Source organism: Alnus glutinosa, chromosome 4, assembly GCF_958979055.1.
Source record: "Alnus glutinosa chromosome 4, dhAlnGlut1.1, whole genome shotgun sequence".
Lineage (NCBI taxonomy): Eukaryota > Viridiplantae > Streptophyta > Magnoliopsida > Fagales > Betulaceae > Alnus > Alnus glutinosa.
Genome location: NC_084889.1, coordinates 10376663 through 10394868, shown reverse-complemented (window position 1 = coordinate 10394868; position 18206 = coordinate 10376663). Strand labels below are relative to the sequence as shown.

The 18206-nt window shown below is 36.3% G+C and overlaps 2 protein-coding genes across 2 annotated transcripts; both read left to right on the top strand.

The window, feature by feature from the left end:
* The first annotated feature begins 713 nt into the window (after positions 1 to 713).
* Positions 714 to 2881, top strand: LOC133866467 (cytochrome P450 81C13-like). The gene is made up of 2 exons (XM_062303001.1): positions 714 to 1686; positions 2110 to 2881. Exons 1-2 carry the CDS (start codon positions 775 to 777, stop codon positions 2728 to 2730), a joined length of 1533 nt encoding a protein of 510 aa, XP_062158985.1. The 5' UTR covers positions 714 to 774; the 3' UTR covers positions 2731 to 2881.
* A 2735-nt stretch (positions 2882 to 5616) lies between these two features.
* Positions 5617 to 6406, top strand: LOC133866039 (MFP1 attachment factor 1-like). The gene has a single exon (XM_062302605.1). It carries the CDS (start codon positions 5719 to 5721, stop codon positions 6232 to 6234), a length of 516 nt encoding a protein of 171 aa, XP_062158589.1. The 5' UTR covers positions 5617 to 5718; the 3' UTR covers positions 6235 to 6406.
* Positions 6407 to 18206: the final 11800 nt, after the last annotated feature.

Sequence of the window (18206 nt, the reverse complement as noted above, 5' to 3'; positions counted from 1 at the left end):
AAAGGGAGGAGGAAGGAGAAGATATCTATCCGAAATCTCTTGAAAAAACCATCGGAGGTGGAGGAAAAGCTTCACAAAGAAGATGGAAAGACCTTGCTCTTTTTATAGAGGAGGAGAGTTTCTTTCTAGAGAGAGAGAATGATTCATAATGATATTTAAACATAGAAAATGTTACCTATTAAAATTTTAAAAAGGTGGCATGTTACCGATGTAGCTAATAATTTTTTTTTTCTTTTTTCTAAAAGACTTTTATTTTTTTTATTTTTTTTTTCATTTTCGAAGAAATACTTATTCTTTAATAAATAAAAAATAATTTTTTTGCTCAAAATTTTTTAGGGCATAGAGCCTAAGAACCGGATGAAAATATAGTTTTTAATGGGTAGCATTTTTTACTTTTCAATACAAGCTAGAATCAACCGCATTTTAGGAAATCTTTATTCATCCACTGATGGCATCCGGCGGCTCGGGATGGGACTGAGATATGAGCTCCCTCCGGGCTTAGAGTTCAAATTGGTTTTGTTTTGTAGAAATATATTAAATATTTTAGTCCAGTGAAGATGTTTGCCGACGACGACCAACGACTTTCCGTGAAAGTGGAGGGTCATGGAATGATTATAAAGACAAACAGTGATCTGTCTGTATGCTTATATAAGCTCGGCTCGCTCTTTCTATCTCCCCATGAAATAAATTTAGTTGGCTCTTCAAAATAAAGGTCACGTGATAATCTCTTTTCTCTCTAGCTAGTTGTTGAACTACTTTGTTGCATGTTTTGCCATGGAGAACTTCTACTGTTACCTTGCTTTCTTCCTCTCTGTTTTTTTCATCATCAAACTTCTACACTCACACAACCAAAAATTACCGCCGACTCCATTTGCTCTGCCAATAATCGGACATGCCCACCTCCTTAAACAACCTCTCTACCGAACACTAGAGACCCTGTCATCGCAGTATGGTCCAATGCTTTACCTTAAATTTGGTTCCCGGTCTATCCTCGTACTATCTTCTCCTTCCCTTGTTGAAGAATGCTTCACCAAGAATGACGTAATATTTGCAAATCGCCCCCGCACAATGGCCGGAGATCATTTCACTTACAACTTAACTTCTCCTGTCTGGGCTCCATATGGCCACCTGTGGCGAAACCTCCGCCGCATCTTGGCCGTTGAGATCTTCTCTCAGATCAACCTCCAGAGGTCTTCCATCGTCCGACAAGAAGAAGTTCACTCCCTTCTCCGCCAAATATTCAAAGTCTCAAACGGAGGACCCCAAAGGTTGGAGTTAAGTTATTTGTTCTCACTTTTGATGTTCAATATAATGATGAGGATGGTTGCTGGCAAGCCCTGCGTCGGAGAGGAGGCGGCGGCAAGCATGGATGTGGGAAAGCAACATCTCAAAGAATTCAGGGAGAATTACGCTGCAAACTTGTCTATGAATATATGTGATTTCTTTCCGATTTTGAGGTGGGTTGGTTACAAAGGGTTGGAGAAGAGTATGATCAGGCTGCAGAGGAAGAGAGACAAATTCTTCAGGGTTTTGATAGAAGAGATTAAGCAAAAGAAAGCTAGTTCCTTGAATACCACTACTATAACGGACGTGGAAAAGAAGAGAACGCTGATTGAAACTCTTTTGTCTCTTCGTGAATCAGAACCTGAACTATGTTCAGATGATGTCATAAAAAGCCTCGTTTTGGTAAGTGCATGATCATATAAATCTTTCCCATTATTGCTTAATGGTGGTTTTGATTACTTTTTGTACGTACGTTGTCAATGTGGTTTTTACATCATTTTCTTTTAACCAAAGTATGACTATCCAATTTTGTTGTTGCAGAACAGGATGCAGTTTGTGTAAGGTGAAAAGTAAAGACAGCAATTCATATGCATGAAAAGTCCCACATATATGATTCATCCACGCATCATCTCATCATCTCATCTTCATTTTTTTCCCTTAAACTAATTATTTGACATGTAACTACCCTCTACATGAGTCTCGAACTTCTTCAACTATCAATCAATACGAAATCTCGATTGAAACTTCCCCATTGAAAATAGGAGTGTCTCAGACTTGTACTTCAAAATTTATTCTAACGTTACTAGAGCATTTAATGTGTTTTAGGTTATGTTTGTTGCGGGAACAGATACATCATCAACAACCATGGAATGGGCAATGTCACTGCTTCTGAATCATCCAGAGGCATTGCAGAAGGTTAAAGCAGAGATTGAGAGCCAGGTTGGACATGGGCGCTTGCTAAATGACTCTGATCTTCCCAAGCTTCCCTATCTTCGCTGTGTCATCAATGAGGCACTTAGACTATATCCTGCCGTCCCACTTTTGTTACCCCACTTTTCCTCAAAAGACTCCACTTTGGGGGCGTTTCAGATACCAGGAGGGACGATTTTGTTGGTGAATGCATGGGGCATTCATAGGGATCCCAAGCTGTGGGAGGAGCCCGCCAGTTTCAAGCCAGAGAGATTTGAAGCGTTCGACGGAGAAAGAGAGAGGTTCAAATTCGTTCCGTTTGGAACAGGGAGGAGGGCATGCCCCGCCGCCGGCATGGGCATGCGGACAATGTCATTGGCACTGGGTGCACTCATTCAGTGCTTTGATTGGAAAAGGGTTGGGAAGGAGAGGGTGGACATGAGCCCAGGATCAGGATTTCTTCTGTCAAAGGCTGAGCCTTTGGAGGCTGTTTGTAGTCCACGCCAATCCATGACTACCATCCTCTCTCAACTTTGATTATATGACATCTGTGCCAAATTTCTACTGATAAATAAACTCGATCTTTTCTTTTGTCCCTTTCTTTCCTTCTTTTTTCTGTAGGTTCAATGTACTGAGGTTGTAATGCAACTTTTTCTCTTATCAATAATATTGGTTGGATGTCACCAAATTTGTGGACAAAATTTTTGGGTTTGATTCTATTTTCTCATAGGCAGTATGCGGCTGCCTATGATTTCAATAATTTTTTAATTTTTTTTTCATTAAGTTGAAAACTTTCCACAATGCAAACGTTTGATTCTTGAATATACGGCCAAAATGTCTTATATGAAGACAATTGGACTCGTCATGATTGAGACTTTTTTTTTTTCCACCCCTATATATCTACCAATTAGGAATTCATCCCTATCTTCCTACCCTCCCTCCCTGGCCTCAACCTTTCTTTCCTCATTCTATAACTCGTGTACCCCTTAACTTACCGTAATTTACCTCTTTATCTTGTGTTAACTCTTATGGATTCAACTGCTATTATTCACATTTGTCTATGCATCCTCGCATTCTATCTAAAATTTAGGTAGAAGCTCCTAAAAACCATCCCATACCTCATTAGAGCAATTCTAGTGACCTTTCTATTTCAAAATTTTTACTAAAATTTGGTGAAAAATTCAAAAAAGTCTATTTCAACAAACTCTTTATAATTTCTTCATTTTGTCTCTTGTCAAAATTTCACTCCAAATTTGACTCACAAGTTTCATAAGCTATTGAATATTTTATCATTTATTTTTCCTTTCACTTCAGTTTTCAGTTTTCATCTATCCTCGTTTGTTAGGAGTGGTTGCTTAAAATCAATACAAAAAATAATATTTAGTTGAAATAGAGAAATATTTGGAAAGTTTGGTATGTGAAGTTTGTTAAAAGTGATAGATAAAATGGTTAAATACACCTCTGGTCCCTGAGTTTTAAAAACTTTATTTTTTAGTCCCTGAGTTTCAATTCGCATCACAGATGATACTTCAGTTTTGAGAAATGACTGAATTAGTACCTCAGTCAAGTTTTCCGTCAAAAAATTAACGACTTGCCATGTGTCAACCTCAAAGGTTTGACATGTGACCCTATATAAAAAAAATTAAAAAAATAATAAAATTAATTAATTTTATTTTTTTGTCAAGTGGGGTGGGGGGTTTGGCCACCCCGGCCCATACCGGCTATAGGGATGGCTGAGTTAACCTCATTTTTTTTAAAAAAAATTTTAATATATTTTTTTAAATTTTTAATTTTTTTATATAGTACCACGTGCCAACCTTAGATGTTGACACGTGGTAGATCATTAATTTTTGGACGGAAAACTTAACTGTGGTACTAATTTGGTCTTTTTTCACAATTGAGGTACCATCTGTAATATGAATTGAAATTCAGGGACTAAAAAATAAAATTGTCAAAACTCAAGGATCAAAAAGGTGTTTAACCAATTAACCCTAAATAAAATAATAAAAGTAGACTATTTAGCTAAAATTTAAATAGCTCAATAGAAATGCCTAAAATCCAATGAGCTATCTAGCAAAGCCAAATAATTTCATTCTCCATTTTTATTTACTCTCAGCTATGGGCCTATGGCTATTGGCGAGTGGGTGGCGAGCTTCAGCAGAGTAAAGTGGAATGTATATGGCCATATATATGGGGAATGGATGGTGGCTTCAACGTACGGTGAGCTTCACCGACAAGCGATGAGCTTCTTACAAGTGACGAGATGTAGAGAAAGAGAGAAATTTTGGAGCGGAGAGAGAGAGAGCGCAAGACAGTCCAAACTAGAGAAAGATAAGGAGGTGGCGGCGAGTATAACAGGACAGCAACCAGCTTGTGTTTCTTGGCTTCGCACGGCAGCTCGGGCAATGGAGGCGAGCACTTGTTTTGATGAGGACATCGTCGCTCGAGGGAGAAAGAAATAATAAATAAAGTATATTTAAATGAAATAAAGATTAATTTAATGGAGTGCATTTGAAAAGCTTTTAGTTGATTTTTTATTTTATTTTATTTTATTTTTTATAAAAAAGTAGCTTTTAAGCTAAAGTTTAAATAAGATTTTAGAAATTTGGCTTAGGTATTTTATTTTTTCAAAGATTTAAATTTAATTTTAATGTTTTTTAAAAGAGATTAAAATTAAATTTAGACCATTAAAAAAACTAAAAGAGATTAAAGGAAATGTAAGCCAAATTCTAATTTTAGTTAGTCCAATGAGAATGCTGTAGTTGTAATTAACCAAATTAACTTGTTAGAGCATAATTAAAATAAAAAAAATTCTATTTTTTTTTTTGTTTTTCAAATCTCTCATCGATTTTTTGTGAATTTCCAATTTTTCATGCATATATATATTTTTTCGAATCAATCGTTAGCTTATAGAATAATTATGAATATGAAAAGAGCAATGTTAAATATACTTTTATTTCTACATGTTTTTTATAAGAGTGTCAAAAAATGTGTAGAAAAATGTAAGTGTGTAGCATTACTTATTAGAAAAAGAGATAGAGAATAGCAATGTGTACGCCGTTACCTTCATTGAGCTGATTCTTGTTGTTGCGGCTTGCGAGTGGAACAGTTATTTTTTTAAAATTTTTTTTTTGACATGTTCACATAAGAGGGGGAGAGAGTATTCGAATTAGTGACCTCCACTTCATGAGGCGTAGTCCTTAACCGATTGAACAAATTTTAAAAATCCGAATAGCAGGATAAAATAAAGAAAGAAACGACATAACTTTTAAAAATAAATTAGGATTTTGCCAAAATATGACCTCTCAACCAAAAGGTTAAGGGTAACACACTTACGCTATGACACATCAGAATCAGAAATAACTTCTAAGTTATCTATAAAAAAAGAAAAGAAAAAGAAATAACTTCTAAGTTAACCTATCACTTCAATTCACCCTTAAAAGTTAAAACTACGCCATCTCTCTCACTCTCTTCCCCATTTCAAATCCCACTCCCCAAAATTGAACTCCTTCAGTTACCGCATTAATGTCGAACTCAGAGATCCCCGCCGCGCCACCGCAAGAGCCGGACTCAGCCCCGGAACCAGCGCCAGAGATGGAAGCTGAGCGCCAAGAAAAACACAGCCAGGAGCCGAGCAACAACATCAGCAGCCTCACATTCAGCATATGGCCCCCGACGCAGCGCACCCGCGACGCCGTCGTGAACCGCCTCGTTGAGACGCTCTCGACCGTCTCCGTTCTCTCCAAGCGCTACGGCACTCTGCCTCAGGACGAGGCCTCCGTCGCCGCTCGTCTCATCGAGGAAGAGGCGTTCGCCGCCGCCGCAGGCGGCTCCTTTTCCGCCGAGGACGACGGTATTGAGATCCTCCAGGTCTACTCAAGGGAGATCAGTCGCCGCATGCTCGATACTGTCAAGAACCGCGCCGCTTCGGGCTCTGCCGCTGACACCACTATGCCGCTGACTGCGAGCCCGTCTGTGGCACCCGCCACCACCACCACCACTGTCAGTGAAGATGACTCGTCCGCTGTGACCGATTCTTGATCTGTCCCTAGGGTTTAGGGGTTTATGGTATATTAGGGTTTCTGTTATCTGAGATAGTATCTGCTATATTCGGATCTGTTTGATGCTTATTTCGTGATGATGACCCTGCTTATATTACTTATGTTTGTCCGATAATGTTATGAGGTTCGATTTTTTGTTTTTCTTGATATCATTTGGTCTCTTCTTTTATGTACTTTGAAGTAAGTAATAATGTGCTTAGTCTTTTTCCCTTCTTTATTTTGGTTGGGAAATAGGTATTGTTCTATTGTTAATGGTTTAGTTTAGAAGCGCTGAACAATATAAGGAAAAGTATGGGAAAATTGGATGGATTGTGAAATTGAAGAGAGGCAATTGCAAGAATCCTGGCATTCATGCGTGTGTTGTATTTGCATGTGTGTATAATCATGTCCACTTATCTTTTGCTTCCCTCATTTTCGCCTTCTGTACCAGAAATCTGTTAGACATTAGGCCATTTTGTGCTGTTTGGTTCTATATCTGCTGTAAACAATATACTAAAGAACGGGTAAGTGTATGTATAATTAAGTTGGATGAGTAGAGGATGAAGGAAGCTGCAAGGACCTGGAAGTGAGAGTTTAAGGTGTCTCGATTGGAAATTTAGGTACCATCTCTGGTTCATTTCTGGAATAGATATTTTTTGGGTTTGTTGAAATTGGTTTTTTGAGCAAGTTACACTTCAAGGATATAAAGTGATAGATGACGAATTGGATCTCAAAATTCCTGGTCTCAAAAGGATTTTATTTTTTCATTCATTTATGTTGTTTAGACTTTTTTCTGTAACATTTTCGTATTGTAGCTATGTGTATAAAAAAACTAGTTTCCTATGCTACCTGTGTGTGTAGTCCTGTTGAGGAACACATGGTATGCGTTTGGTTCCCTTCTTTCAATTTCAAGTAAGGTGACCATATGGTTCATCTTCTACGCCAAGGACAGGTTGAATGGTGCATCATGTGAAGAAATTATGCCAGATATTTTCTGCGATTTTAATCATATCCTATAAGTTCCCTTTTCCTCCTCAGAACTATGGTTTTGGTTGTATCATTTCCTAGCACCCAGCATCGTTTATTATTTCATAGCTTATCTTCATGAATTTCTCAGGTTATTTTTAAATTTTAATAATTATCTTGCTTTTGGTTTTCGTACAAATAATCTAGAATACTTTTGATTTCTATATTTATCCATGATTACTATTTAATTGACTGTTCTGGAAATAGGTGTATATATGGGCCTTTTGCTGCTCTTTAGTTAAGTTTCCTTTTTTTTTTTTTTTTTTTTTTTTTTTTTTTTTTTTTAAAAAAAAAAAAAAAACAACATTTGTTTTGTTTTTATACGAGCATACATCTATGCAGACTTATGATCTATAAATAAAATTTTGGATGTTATCAATTTTCATGATCATACTGTGTGTGTGTGTGTGCATGTTTGCATGCATCTGTTTATTCCTTCTGGCCTTTAATTACAGTTGTCTATTTTATTTGTGCCAATATCTTGTCTGTATGTTCAGTTTTGGTAGTTATGATGGTTATGAAATATGGAGCTGTTCCTTTGTCTTGTGCAGATTATTTGGTGTGAAAGAAACAATCAGGCCTTCAATATTGTTAAGCTCACTTAGAATAACCTTAAGTCTATGTTCCTATCTTGCTCGTTTGTTGCTGTATAAAGATGCTAGTATAAGGATCTCTCTCTCTCCCTCTTTGATCGTCCGCGTGTGTTAGCGCATAGCGATCACCTTTTCTATTGGTTTTTTTTTTTTTTTGATAAGTAATTGCAATTTATTGAAAAGCGCAAAGGGGCGCAACCCTTTTACACGGGAAATATACAAGAGAACCCCTAAAAGGGACGAACAGAGAATAAATTTAAAATTTATACATAATTAAAAACACTCAAACTATGATGGGGCGCTACTCAAACGGCCTTAGGCTAGTTCTCGACCTCTTTTTCTCCTCTATGGGCGTCTCTGGTTGGCTCTTTGCGGAGGCTAAATCGTTTGAGTTCATGGTGGATGAAGGGGTCTCCATTCTTCGGATTTTTGAGAGAAGTAGAGGGATTCTTAGAATTGGTCCTTGTGGGTAATGTTGAGAATGTAGATGGGTTGGCTGGCATTTTGGGTTGTGGGGTTTCTTCTTTGCCTATGAAATATTTTGGTCTCCTGTTGGGGGCCTCCTATAAGGCCAAGTATTTGGGGCGGTGGATAGGCGAAGAGTTCAAATTTCACCCACCAAGTTGGTCCAAGGTTTGCTCTCCGATCTTTGAGAGAGGATTGGGGGTTCGGAACTTGTTGATGTTCAACTGTGCTCTCAGAAGAAAATGGTTGTGGCGCTATGTGCATGAGAGAGGCGCTTGGTAGAGAGTTGTGATGGATGCTAAATTTGGCAGTTCGTGGGGTGGGTGGTGTTCTAATAAGCCTGTTGGTGTGGGGTTATGGAAGAATATTAGGAGGGGTTGGGAGAAGTTTTCATGTCATACCAGATTTGAAGTAGGAGATGGCTTCAAAGTTAGATTCTGGCATGACCTATGGTGTGGGGACAAGGCCTTGACGGAAGCCTTTTCCAGATTTATATGGTATTGCTTGCACGAAGGATGCCTCCGTAGCGGCCCACTTGGAGCTTTCTAGTTGCTCTAATTAGTAAAACGTTAGCTTTGCTAGAGCGGCTCATGACTGAGATGTGGATATCTTTGCCTCGTTCTTCAAATTGTTGTATTTAGTTAGCGGGGAGATAGGAAGGAGAAGACAAGCTTTGGTGGACATCTTCCAAAAAAGGTTTGTTTGATGTTAGATCTTTCTACAGTGTCCTGATTCGTATTGATGGCTGTAATTTCTCTTGGAAGAGTATTTAGCGGACTAAGGCTCCTTTGGGAGTGACTTTCTTTATTTGGTCGGCAGCCTTAGGAAAGATCCTTACATAGACAATCTTAGGAAGCAACATGTCATTGTGATTGATAGGTGTTGTATGTGTAAGAGGAATAGGTAGTCCATAGACCATCTTCTTATCTATTGTAGGGTTGCTTGCTCCTGATGGAATTTTTTTTAAGCGCTTTGGACTGTCTTGGGTTATGCCTAGCCGATTAGTCAACTTGCTTGTTGGTGGATTGCTAGTAGCACTCAGAGTGCTATTGTGTGGAAGATGGTGCCTCACCTCTTGTGGTGCCGTTGGAGGGAAAAGAATGATAGAAATTTTGAGGACCGCGAGAGGATGTTGGAGGAACTTGTGTCCTTTTTCTTCTATACTCCTTTATCTTTGGGCAGCTGCATTTATTTCTCCCTTGGTGCTTGGTTATCAACTTATCACGATTTTTTTGTTCTTTTTTCTCCTAGCTAGCTAAGTGTTTTTTCTTCTATACTTTCTGTGTACTTAAAGTACTTTACGCTTTTAATGATATTTCTATTATTTATAAAAAAAATATTGTCTGTATGTCTATTAGGGTAAAGCATAGCATATACTTGTATATACGGTCTTGCTTTAGTTCTCTTGATTGGGTGAGGTTTCTCTTTCGTCCCGTGTGCGTACCTGTCCTTTTACTTAATAAAAAAAAAAAACTTTCGTTAATCATTCACTTCACCATGCTTAGCATGATTCCTGCATCATAACATTGTCAAAATCTGGGAATGAGTGGTTTCGGGAGGTATTCTTTGAGTATTTTGCCCTTGGCACCAAAGGCTGTTCTGCTGAAAGTTTATATACTATTGGAGAACCTTTTCCTTTGTGTTGCTACATCACCCTTTTATGGGACTGCAACTTCCCTTTCTGTTGGCATATATAAATTACATTCTTGTTAAATGCGTCATTTTCTCAGACTGAGTGTCTTGTGGTTAGTGGATGTACTTTCTAATGCACCAGTTACAGACTTACAGTATTGCTATGGATGTTGTATATACATAGGTGACACGAGAGCTAGTATCGGATTTGAAGTATTGTAGTTGCATTTCTAATTACAGATCTGTGCTTACACCTTAGATGAATATGTTTGTGCTCTTATCAGGTCCATGTCATTTGGTCCCATATACCTCAGGTGAATGTCGTCATAATTCTAAGTTCTCTAAAATTAAGGATGTTATTTATCTTTAAACCAGTTTCTATCTCTCTCTCTCTCTCTCTCTCATGGATTATTGCACTATTACTCTCTTTTATGCTCTTCAAGATGGATGAAATTATCTGGGCTAGATTCTTTATGCCAAAACACCACATGTTTTGTTTGTAGCTTTGTTTCCATTAGTATACGATAATCCTTTGTGATCATGGATAAATAAGTGGATCACTTCCCAAACTTATTCTTCTGCTAGTGTCCAAGTCTTGGCATGGAGTAGCAGACTGTATGCTCTCTGCACCTTTTTCCTCTTTGTTGTTACTTGATCCTATTCCATTACCCATGCATGTGGGTGGTACCGTATATCTTTTATTTAATGAAAAATGTGGCTTTCCCTGTCATCCATCTTGTATATGCCTCTACATTTAGCTTGTTTGCCTTTTGCACTTGGGAATAATTAGTCGCCTTCTAGCATGATTCCACATCTCATCAACATCCATTTATCTGGGTGTAACTGGAACTGGCATTTCAAGAAAACACCTGGGTTATTTCTAGTTTCATTCATCATGTTGACTTGTTTGAATAGCTTAATATTTCCACTTAGGCACCATCAAACAAACCCTGCATCTTTTAAGTTAAAATCATCACCAACGGTAAGGTTTGGAATTCTATATTTTATTATTGTGAATAACATTTACTGTAGATTGGGCTGCTTGAAGCAAAAATATGTGGATATCTTAGCAGCTTGGGTGGACAGGCCTTAGAACCTTGTCAGCTGCAACTGCTAAAGAGAATGTGTTTCTTGAGAGTTGAGGTTCTCTTGTACTGGAAATAAAGCCGATCGTAACATAATGCCTGCTTTTATGGTCTTTGGTAACATACTAGGTTTTTCATTTGTATTACTAAACATGGTTTATTGTCACACCCATACTTGTCGCTTGTGCAAGATGCTAAGCTATATGTTTGTGATCTTAACAAGTTGATAGAGTGATCAAGATTAATAAACACTAGAAAATTTTGCAAAGGAAATATACCTCCTTTTAAAAAACCTAATTCTAAAAGAGACGTCTTCTAGTGTTGAGATATTCCTGATAGTAAGTCCATAGACCAAGTTGTCAAGGTGAAACAAGATCACCTCATACGAACTTATCTATGTGAGAGTGGAGGTGTGGCTGCTTCCTATATTATTGACCATACCATAGCTCTCATGAAACATGCACAAGGCTATAAATGTACAGGCCAAGTGAAAATAGGCATGTTTAATATATTTGACTGGTCTAATAGGGTCATCAGTTCAAAATGTGTTCATTTATCACCTTGACATAGTCTTGGTATATTTATACTAGGTTGTTCAAGTCCAAAAACACTTTCATTGATGCGATTTATTTTCATCAAAATGCACATAATATTTTTCAAATTGATTTTAATATTGTCAAAGTTATTTGAAATAGTGGAGGATTGTTAGAATTTGTTAAAATAAATTAACTAAATTATTTATTTTTGGTATTTCAAATAATTATGAAACATTTTTTTTTTCTTCCTAGAGAAATAAGTCTATTCATTGAAAGATTTATATTATTAAAGTCAATCCAAAATTTTGGAGGGAAAACCAAAATTTTGAAGTGTATGGAGAATAGATTGTCTCAAATTGGCTAGATATCTCCAAAATAAAGTCATCAACTTTATAAAGAATCCTCACTCTAAAATATAACTTGAGTGATGGAGAAGAGTGTTAGTTGCCTGCGGTGTGCCCAAGGGTATGGGCTCAAGAAATTGGCTATGGGTGTTATGAGGCACACTTTGCACTTTGGTCGACTGAGTTAGTGCAGCACAATCCACTAATCCAGTACAAAAACCTGAGAGCTTAGGTAGATGCCTAGGTTGATTGAGTGAAAAATCTGAGAGCTAGGTAGATGTCTAGGTTGATTGAGATTAAGGCTCAATCGATCGAGCTAGCCATTTTAGACGAAAAAATCATTCGAGATCTAGCCATTTTCTAGCTATTTGAAGGCATTATGATGCTCATTATGGTCTCCATTAAGTAATCGAAATCTATAGTTATGATTTATGACCATTGGATGGAATCATTTTGGATCGAGATGAGTCCAAAACCATTATAGATATGAGATGAGTCCAAAATCATTTTGTGGCCCGGCGAGAATATACGTTAGTGGTTGAATTTAAGACACACTTGGTATGCAGGGGTGGATAAACCCTAATAAAACACGGGGGGCATGGCTCGGGGGTGATTGCAGCCACACCCGAAGTGTCATATGAGGTGGTCTTGTTCACCCCTGATAGCATCGGGGGTGGTCTGACTATTCCCAAACTCCCAGTATTCTATTAGGCTGTCATGTTGTGTATTTTAAGAATTTTGGGGCTCGGGTATTTTAAGAATTTTGATTCAATTCAAGTGAAAACATCATACGTTGTTACCAAATAAAAGAATAAAAATAAACATTACATTTCAACTTCTAGTATACTCGTTCCTATTCTAAAGGAATGACCGTTAGGAAAAGAAAAATATAGTAGTGCACTTAAGTAGTAAGAGTCTTTAACGTCCATTTCATGCTATGTTTTTGATAACAGTCAAAACCTCCAACAATTTACACATCATCCAGTAGGTAGGTGGTGACTGGAGTTCAGTCACACACCGTCGCTTGATTCATTCATATACGGATATACCTTAATTAGCCCTAATTAGAGGATCTCTAGCAGATTTTTTAAATTAGTTATAATAGCTATATTTAGTTATTATTAGGTAATTTATCGGTATGAGAGAGTTTTAAAATAAAAGCTTTCCATCCTATTTGCTATAGTGAAAGTCTATTGTAGCAACTTGGACTAATATAATAATGTTTAAAGAAATGGAAAGAGAAAAGGGAAGAATATAAGAAAAAAAATTGGAAAATAATATTTTAAAAAAGTAAAAGATAAAATAGATAGTCTTGCTAGAGTTCGTATTGAAAAATAATTTTTTAAAAAAAGGACTACAATAAAATAGAGAATTTTGAGCAGTTAAAATAACTTTTATTACTGGAGCTCTTAGGCGACCTAAACTTCTAAGCTTTCGGCCGGTCCTGAAATTGAAGGCCATTTTAAATATTGAAGAAAAAGAGAACAGAAAATAATTGTGAAAGAAACTTGTATTTCTAATATCTTTTTCTTCATGGTATCAGAGCCACAAGTTTCTTGCGATGATGAGCATTTCCCTCCTGTTGTTGTTCACGTGTTTGGCTATTAGTTGTCACACTTGAGGAGGCGTGTTAAAGTGTCCTACATCGTTAAAATTTTCTTCACCTAAGCAATTTATAAGTCATAGTATGTTATTTTCTTTCAAGATGTTTTGTTGAGAGTGTCAATCAACCTTTTACAAAGGGAAAGAGACTAAGAGAGATTACCCATTTTTGATGAGTAGCGTCGGGCATCCAACATGTCACATCTCAGTATGTATGCGCCATTCCTATTTAGGTACGTGGCTCATTCATATAGGATGTGTTATTTCTACATCACATTACCCTATATCAACTCTACATCAATACACATTGAATATGTGACCCACATATATGGGGTTTACATCCATGAGTTCCACGCTCCACGTGTTTTGACATAGAATTGATGTTAAGTAATGTGATATAGAAAAATCATTTTCCCATTCATATAGCCAGAGCCTCGAGGTGGGGCCTCATATATGGTGGGTGAACTGAGCCATCAAACATTTCATAACACCCGGCATATTTCATGTATAGGCTGCTGCGCGTGCGTAGCCTTTGACCAGAATGAATCGCAGCCGATGAGGATCATCCCATTCACACCAATCCATAGCATTCGATCAGGAAATGTTAGGTGAGTTTATTCTTTACGTACGCCAAGGGCCAAATGCACCGAAACAGAAGTTAGATAGTAGAGAATATTTATTATATAGAGAAAAGAATCCTTTGGAAGAAGGTAAGTGTACACTATATATCAATTGTAATTTACGGAGAAATAATCCCTCATATTTAGATATGATCGAGTTAAGTAATTGATAATTCTAATTAAATGTACGATTAAGTTATTGAAAAATGGTAAGGGTGTGTTTGGGATTGCGATTTCGTAGACAATAAGTGCGATTTTAAACCAAATCGCAAAACATAAATCGTTTGGGAACTGCGTTTTTAAAAACTGCGATTTGAAAACGCAGAAAATCTGTTTTTTCAAATCGCATGTAAGATAATGCTTTTTTGAAAATGCAGAATTTTAAAGGCTAATTTACGATTTTAAAGGCTAAACTGCGATTTTGCCAAACGCTTAACTGCGTTTTTAAAAATTAATTTTTTCAAATCGCACAATTTAAAATCTTTATTTTAAATTGTACTTTTTGAAATCGCAAACTCAAACGGACCCTAAACTTATTTATTTAAGTATTATTTTGACATTCTTGAGCCTAGACTCATTTTTCAACGAGTACAAGTCCAAGGCATGCAAACAACACGGAGCTCACATGTTTGAAACCTGCATGTGATAGAAAGAATTTCTTTTTCTTATTCCTTATCCCAAAAACAAAAGTCTAAGACGTGAATTTTTGTTTTTGAAAAAGTACATGTAACTCCATCTAAAATAATAAATAGTTATAAAAAACAAAAAATAAAAATAAAACTTTTTTTTTTTTTTTTTTTTTTTTTTTTTTTTTTTTTTTTTTTTTTGAATTTTTTAGTTTTAAAAATTTTCAGTTTCAGTTTTAGTTTTTTTTTTTTCTTCGAATTTATAAAGATATTTTTGTCTTATTGAAAAAATTTTAGGATCATTTTTATATTTTTGTTGGTCTTAGGGAGATATTGACATTTTTTAGTAGTTTGAGGGAAAATAATGACAGAATTGATAGTTTAGAGAAGACATTGATAATTAAATAGTAATTTGAGGAGAATATTTGTATTTTTTTATTATTATTATTAGTTGGCGAATACCCTTTTCTCGATTTGTGCGTGTCATTTTTGCGCAAAAGTTTTGCTAATCTTCTCTATATTGGTCACGATTTTATGGGATGTTCAGACAGAAATCCAAAAAAAGATAGGTTTAAATTCAAGATTATTTAACCTAAAATAAGAGGGGAAAGATGGGTTTAATTAAATTCAAGCCTATGTGATATTATGATAAACTCTCTCTCATTAAAAGAAACAACAATATTCTTAATTTGTTAATAGAGAAACTAGCAATTTACGAAGTCAAGGTTAATATATAGGTGGGGGAACATCTGTCCCTATGTCCTTTGGGGATCTTTTTTTTGACTTGATCAGTACTGGAGAAAAGTGTTGACATTTGTAATTTCTGCGTTAATTAACCCTTCTTTTGTCTTAGCTTGAAAAAGGAAACCCAAAAAATGCAGAAAAAAGTAGGTCAAAAAGTCTAACAAGTTGACCAGATTTTAGATCCTCCAGCATTTTATGATGATTTATGATGCTTCAATCACCAAACCATTATGAATTCATTCTCATAAACATGTATCATCATTTTCAACCTATTTGTTGACTTTTCTGTTCATAGTATATTCACCGTCACACACAGAGAGAGAGAGAGAGAGAGAGAGAGAATTTGTGGGTGATTTCACTGAACATATTTGTGTTTTGTTTCTGCCAAAGATTCAGACATTACCTAGTTGATGTAATGTCGGACTGATTGCTTTCTACCATCTTCATCTCAAACAAGCCTAATACAATATTAAGTACTTCAAACGTGTCTAATTTATGAGCTAGGATTACAGTTTATATGTATGAGAAAATCCTGGACAGATCAAAAAGAAACAATAAGCCAAAAATTATGGCTAATTTGGTGCAACAAGAACATGAAAAACGAAAGCTCATGACAAAAGAATGATGCTAATTTTAATGACCAGGGCCTTTTTTGCTGGGTCCAGAAGCCAACATGAACGCCAAGCTCCTTGCCAAAGGACCACCACTAGTGCTCGAGTTTTTAGCAGAAACCACAAACGAAGCCATTCCAACCGACTGATCATCAGCTCCGTCCCCGGCTTGTTTGCATGCCGCCATGGCCGATCGAAGGGCTCTGGACTCGCCAACGCCGAATTGTGCCGATACAACCAACATGGCTATACCCAGTACAAACAAAAGAGTCTTCATTGACATCTCTATCGGAATCTTTCTCCTGTATCTATCTCTCACTTTCAAATTATGGCCTTTCAAGCTGTTGTTGGCCTGTGCTGCTAGAGCTAATATATATACACACACAAAGCCCAATGGGTTAATTTGCTTGTGGAGGAAGGTATAGATTTGTGGAGTGGGACCGTTATGTATAGGATTTCTTTGACTTGGGAATGGCATCTTTTATTTTTTTAACCTTTTTTTATTTATTTATTTATTTTTTTGTGTATCTTTTAACGAATTGGGAAGGTCGACGAGGGCTTGTGCTTGGGAATTCTTTATGCTGTTGGAATTTGACTTTGAACTGAAACGAGCACAATCTTACATACAAGATGAAGTCATCAGGGACGAAACTAGGAAGCAGAAAGCAAGAAAGGTCACTGCATGTACTTGGTATCTTCTGGTTTTCAAGGGTTCTTGCTTTTTCCATGGCCACGTTGTGCGCCGATTGTTTTCACACGGTTTATATATCCAAAGCGTGCACCGCTTATGTTCATATGAGATGTGTATATATATATATATATATATATAGCTGTATTTGTTTCTTTTTTCTTTTTAATGAACCGTCTCCCTGTTAAAGGGAAGAAGACGGTGCGTAAGTGGGCAATGGCGTGAAATCCTTGACATACATACACATCTCTGACTAGGTGATTCTGCGTCAAAATGTGGCAGCTATACATTGCTGAAAACAGGAAGAAAAACAGGGCACTCTGTTCTTGTTTTTGTCTCCCTTTTTTAGTCTCTGTTTTTTTTTTTTTCTTTCTTTCTTTAATTTCTTTTCTTTTGGGATTGATGCAAATTTTATTTAAAAAAAAAAAAAAACCAAAGAGGTTTACGACACTTCAAAAAGAGAAGTCTCATCTCTAATAAGAATATAACACTCAGAAAATATAATTCTTCATTCATCTATTTATCTCTAAACTGTTACTAAATAGAACTTAAATAGACTAACAAAATCTCTAATTCTAATTTGACTAACTTTAGGCCAAGCCCGTTATTGATTTACAAAATAACTTAAAACTCTGAATAAGCTTATTATTGAATTACAAATAAAACTTAGGGATAACATAAATGAAACTAACAATCTAAATAAAACTAAAGACCTTATTATTTATTTTTTTCCCCTGCATCACTGTATATGGGATCGGAATTGGTTTGACTGGAATGCTTACTTGTCTTTCTTTTAGTATTTTCCAAAGTATACTTAAACTAGTTCAAAAAGCGATGGGTTATTTTCCAAGGGAGGAATTAGTAGCGTCTTCAAATTTTCAACATGTCATTTCATTATCATACATGCTCTTTGAATGATGTAGAATATTGGGAATTTGCTACCTTTCTTATTTACCAGGATTTTGAAACAGTCTTTGGTTTGCAAAATATATTTCCACTTGATGCGTGTGTATTCCTGCTTCTGCTGTCGAGAATTCATAAACTCCATGCTTGTTTCCCAAATCCACCCTCAAAATTAATCACGTGCATGGATCCTATTTAAAAATCATTATTTTGTGGACCATTGTAATTCTTCTTGATCAAACCCATGCAGTTGTAATTCTTTTTTTTCCCTGACAATAATCGAAGAAAAATCCCTTGGAAGAAGGATTAGTAGACTAATATATTATTGGTGAATTGAAGTGCCTCTTATTCTTGTTAGAGTTTCCTGTAATGTGGACAAAATCAATATATAGTAAAAGGATTCATAGTTTGAGGTAGCTAGCTAAAAGAACTTAATTAAGCAAAATCCATATGTTTAGAATGAAAAATTCGTAGCGAGAAAAGAAAGGTCCGTATGAG

Bases quoted from the DNA above. Each gene is read 5' to 3' on its own strand.
- LOC133866039 (XM_062302605.1), top strand. From the start codon at position 5,719: ATGTCGAACTCAGAGATCCCCGCCGCGCCACCGCAAGAGCCGGACTCA.
- LOC133866467 (XM_062303001.1), top strand. From the start codon at position 775: ATGGAGAACTTCTACTGTTACCTTGCTTTCTTCCTCTCTGTTTTTTTC. The intron at 1,687-2,109 runs GTAAGTGCATGA...AATGTGTTTTAG, and splicing joins TCATAAAAAGCCTCGTTTTG to GTTATGTTTGTTGCGGGAAC.